Consider the following 5000-nt stretch of genomic DNA (forward strand, 5'->3'; position numbering starts at 1 on the left):
AGAGAGACAGGGAGACAGAGAGAGAGACAGGGAGACAGAGAGAGAGACAGGGAGACAGAGAGAGAGACAGAGAGACAGAGAGAGAGACAGGGAGACAGGGAGACAGAGAGAGACAGGGAGACAGAGAGAGACAGGGAGACAGAGAGAGACAGGGAGACAGAGAGAGACAGGGAGACAGAGAGAGACAGGGAGACAGAGAGAGACAGGGAGACAGAGAGAGACAGGGAGACAGAGAGAGACAGGGAGACAGAGAGAGACAGGGAGACAGAGAGAGAGACAGGGAGACAGAGAGAGATAGGGAGACAGAGAGAGACAGGGAGACAGAGAGAGAGACAGGGAGACAGAGAGAGATAGGGAGACAGAGAGAGACAGGGAGACAGAGAGAGACAGGGAGACAGAGAGAGACAGGGAGACAGAGAGAGACAGGGAGACAGAGAGACAGAGAGAGACAGGGAGACAGAGAGAGACAGGGAGAGAGACAGAGAGAGAGTTATAACTAGTCTATTAAACATCTACGTAGGGAGCTGGCCAGAGGTGTAGGGAGCTGGCCAGAGGTGTAGGGAGCTGGCCAGTGGCGTAGGGAGCTGGCCAGTGGCGTAGGGAGCTGGCCAGAGGTGTAGGGAGCTGGCCAGTGTTGCAGGGAGCTGGCCAGAGGTGTAGGGAGCTGGCCAGAGGTGTAGGGAGCTGGCCAGTGGTGTAGGGAGCTGGCCAGAGGTGTAGGGAGCTGGCCAGAGGTGCAGGGAGCTGGCCAGAGGTGTAGGGAGCTGGCCAGTGGTGCAGGGAGCTGGCCAGAGGCGTAGGGAGCTGGCCAGAGGCGTAGGGAGCTGGCCAGTGGCGTAGGGAGCTGGCCAGAGGCGTAGGGAGCTGGCCAGTGGCGTAGGGAGCTGGCCAGAGGCGTAGGGAGCTGGCCAGTGGCGTAGGGAGCTGGCCAGTGGCGCAGGGAGCTGGCCAGTGGTGTAGGGAGCTGGCCAGTGGTGTAGGGAGCTGGCATAGGGAGCTGGCCAGAGGTGTAGGGAGCTGGCCAGTGGTGTAGGGAGCTGGCCAGAGGTGTAGGGAGCTGGCCAGTGGTGCAGGGAGCTGGCCAGTGGTGCAGGGAGCTGGCCAGAGGCGTAGGGAGCTGGCCAGAGGCGTAGGGAGCTGGCCAGAGGCGTAGGGAGCTGGCCAGAGGCGTAGGGAGCTGGCCAGAGGCGTAGGGAGCTGGCCAGAGGTGTAGGGAGCTGGCCAGTGGTGCAGGGAGCTGGCCAGAGGCGTAGGGAGCTGGCCAGTGGCGTAGGGAGCTGGCCAGTGGCGTAGGGAGCTGGCCAGAGGCGTAGGGAGCTGGCCAGAGGCGTAGGGAGCTGGCCAGTGGCGTAGGGAGCTGGCCAGTGGCGTAGGGAGCTGGCCAGAGGCGTAGGGAGCTGGCCAGAGGCGTAGGGAGCTGGCCAGAGGCGCAGGGAGCTGGCCAGTGGCGTAGGGAGCTGGCCAGGGGCGTAGGGAGCTGGCCAGGGGCGTAGGGAGCTGGCCAGGGGCGTAGGGAGCTGGCCAGGGGCGTAGGGAGCTGGCCAGACGCGTAGGGAGCTGGCCAGAGGTGTAGGGAGCTGGCCAGTGGCGCAGGGAGCTGGCCAGTGGTGCTGGAGCTGGCCAGTGGTGTAGGGAGCTGGCATAGGGAGCTGGCCAGTGGCGTAGGGAGCTGGCCAGTGGTGTAGGGAGCTGGCCAGTGGTGCAGGGAGCTGGCCAGAGGTGTAGGGAGCTGGCCAGTGGTGCAGGGAGCTGGCCAGTGGTGCAGGGAGCTGGCCAGTGGTGCAGGGAGCTGGCCAGTGGTGCAGGGAGCTGGCCAGGGGCGTAGGGAGCTGGCCAGACGCGTAGGGAGCTGGCCAGACGCGTAGGGAGCTGGCCAGAGGCGCAGGGAGCTGGCCAGTGGCGCAGGGAGCTGGCGTAGGGAGCTGGCCAGTGGCGTAGGGAGCTGGCCAGTGGCGTAGGGAGCTGGCCAGGGGCGTAGGGAGCTGGCCAGACGCGTAGGGAGCTGGCCAGAGGTGTAGGGAGCTGGCCAGTGGCGCAGGGAGCTGGCCAGTGGTGCTGGAGCTGGCCAGTGGTGTAGGGAGCTGGCATAGGGAGCTGGCCAGTGGCGTAGGGAGCTGGCCAGTGGTGTAGGGAGCTGGCCAGTGGTGCAGGGAGCTGGCCAGAGGTGTAGGGAGCTGGCCAGTGGTGCAGGGAGCTGGCCAGTGGTGCAGGGAGCTGGCCAGTGGTGCAGGGAGCTGGCCAGTGGTGCAGGGAGCTGGCCAGGGGCGTAGGGAGCTGGCCAGACGCGTAGGGAGCTGGCCAGACGCGTAGGGAGCTGGCCAGAGGCGCAGGGAGCTGGCCAGTGGCGCAGGGAGCTGGCCAGTGGTGCTGGGAGCTGGCCAGTGGTGTAGGGAGCTGGCGTAGGGAGCTGGCCAGTGGCGTAGGGAGCTGGCCAGTGGTGTAGGGAGCTGGCCAGTGGTGTAGGGAGCTGGCCAGTGGTGCAGGGAGCTGGCCAGTGGTGCAGGGAGCTGGCCAGTGGTGCAGGGAGCTGGCCAGTGGTGCAGGGAGCTGGCCAGTGGTGCAGGGAGCTGGCCAGTGGTGTAGGGAGCTGGCCAGTGGTGTAGGGAGCTGGCCAGTGGTGTAGGGAGCTGGCCAGTGGTGCAGGGAGCTGGCCAGTGGTGCAGGGAGCTGGCCAGAGGTGTAGGGAGCTGGCCAGTGGTGCAGGGAGCTGGCCAGTGGTGCAGGGAGCTGGCCAGTGGTGCAGGGAGCTGGCCAGTGGTGCAGGGAGCTGGCCAGTGGTGCAGGGAGCTGGCCAGTGGTGCAGGGAGCTGGCCAGTGGTGTTGGTATATAGCATCCATAATGTGTCTATAACCTCTTTAAAAGCCTTTATAACAGGTAATAACGTACTTGGCATTCCTCTTGTCGACGTCGGACCCCCCCAGAGAACCTCTCAGCAGAGCAGCGGCCAGGTGGGTGAGGTAACGACAGAAGGGCTCCAGCTGAGGCAGGGTCTGCTGACCTTTCAACCCTACAAACCACTGGGTTGGGAAACACTCCACCACCTAGCACACACACACACACACACACACACCAACACACACACCCGGAACGCCGCCAGCCCAACAGCCGCAGCCAGCCCAGCCCCACAGACAGCCAGCCGCCACAGCCCAGCGCCAGCCCGACCACGACACGACAGCCACAGCCGACCGCCCGACCAGACAGCCACGACACAGACAGCCCAGCCGCCGACCAACAGAAACACAGACAGACCAACAGAAACACGACAGACCCGACCAGACAGCCACAGAACACAGACAGACCAACAGAAACACAGACAGACCAACAGAAAACATGTTGAACTAAAGTCAATCTTAAAACATGGACATGGTAGAGGTAGGATTCCCCAGGAACGGGGTGTGTGTGTGTGTGTGTGTGTGTGTATACCCTCTGACTCTTCAGTACGCTGTCTGCCCCAGCCTCAGCGTTCTGTAGGGCTGACAGGATGTATCTGTTCAGGGTGGAGTCCAGAGCCAACTCTCTCACTGTGGATCCAGACAATACACCACTCCACTGGAGGATGTTACCTAGCAACTGGAGGAGGGGGAGAGACGCCAGCCTGGGGGGGGTCAATATCTGTTACCTAGCAACTAGAGGAGGGGAGTCAATATCTGTTACCTAGCAACTGGAGGAGGGAGGGGACGCCTGCCGGGGGGGGCAATATCTGTCCTAGCCTGGGGGGGAGCAACTGCCGCACGGAGGGGAGAGAGAGTTAATATCTGTTACCTAGCAACGGGGGGGGGGGTACGCCAGCCGAGGGGGAGTCAATATCTGTTACCTAGCAACTAGAGGAGGGAGAGAGAGTCAATATATGTTACCTAGCAACTGGAGGGGGTGAGTCAATATCTGTTACCTAGCAACTAGAGGAGGGGAGTCAATATCTGTTACCTAGCAACTAGAGGGGGGGAGACAATATCTGTTACCTAGCAACTAGAGGGGGTGAGTCAATATCTGTTACCTAGCAACTAGAGGGGGGGAGAGAGTCAATATATGTTACCTAGCAACTAGGAGGGAGAGAGAGTCAATATATGTTACCTAGCAACTAGAGGAGGGAGAGAGAGTCAATATCTGTTACCTAGCAACTAGAGGGGGGGGGGGACAATATCTGTTACCTAGCAACTAGAGGGGGTGAGTCAATATCTGTTACCTAGCAACTAGAGGGGGGGAGAGAGTCAATATATGTTACCTAGCAACTAGAGGAGGGAGAGAGAGTCAATATCTGTTACCTAGCAACTAGAGGGGGGGGGGACAATATCTGTTACCTAGCAACTAGAGGGGGTGAGTCAATATCTGTTACCTAGCAACTAGAGGGGGGGAGAGAGTCAATATATGTTACCTAGCAACTAGAGGAGGGAGAGAGAGTCAATATATGTTACCTAGCAACTAGAGGAGGGAGAGAGAGTCAATATCTGTTACCTAGCAACTAGAGGGGGGGAGAGAGTCAATATCTATAATACAGTATGTATAAAAACCAAGACAAACTGATATTTCTGTGAATTACAGCATGACCACTATCAGGGCTCCCAACTAACATTTTCCCCTGCTGGTACTGGTACCAGTAAGTTTTCCAGTTCGTGGCATCAGCCTATAATTTGGTTGTACTATAGATTTTTTTCTTCATGCCGTCACGCAATAAATAAATATATTTAATGTTTTGAGGCTATATTTGGTATTTTATTAGGATCCCTATTAGCTGTTGCAAAAGCAGACTAATTCAACAAAGCAGAGAATCTCTTCATTACAGACAGACCTCTCCCTGTGTTTATAACCACTGAATCTATATGTTTTGACCATGACAGTTTACAATCTAAGGTAACGCCAAGTAATTTAGTCTCCTCAACAGCCTCACCATTCATTACCAGATTCAGCTGAGGTCCAGAACCTAAGGAATGATTTGGACCAAATACAATGTTCTTAGTTTTAGAGACAAGGCAGATGACACACCACAGAGACTCAACAACTG

At 58.6% G+C, this 5000-nt stretch overlaps 1 protein-coding gene across 1 annotated transcript in view; it reads right to left on the reverse strand.

Moving 5' to 3' along the window:
- The window catches only part of paxbp1 (PAX3 and PAX7 binding protein 1), a 53338-nt gene that overhangs the window by 2651 nt on the left and 45687 nt on the right, over nt 1-5000 (reverse strand). The window contains exons 16-17 of the mRNA XM_045690258.2: nt 3425-3571; nt 2888-3042 (exon numbers count right to left, since the gene is read on the reverse strand). Of these exons, the coding sequence (XP_045546214.2) occupies nt 2888-3042; nt 3425-3571 (302 nt within the window). The remainder of the gene's footprint in view (nt 1-2887; nt 3043-3424; nt 3572-5000) is intronic.

Source organism: Salmo salar, chromosome 11 (genome assembly GCF_965601325.2).
Source record: "Salmo salar chromosome 11, fSalSal1, whole genome shotgun sequence".
Taxonomy (NCBI): domain Eukaryota; kingdom Metazoa; phylum Chordata; class Actinopteri; order Salmoniformes; family Salmonidae; genus Salmo; species Salmo salar.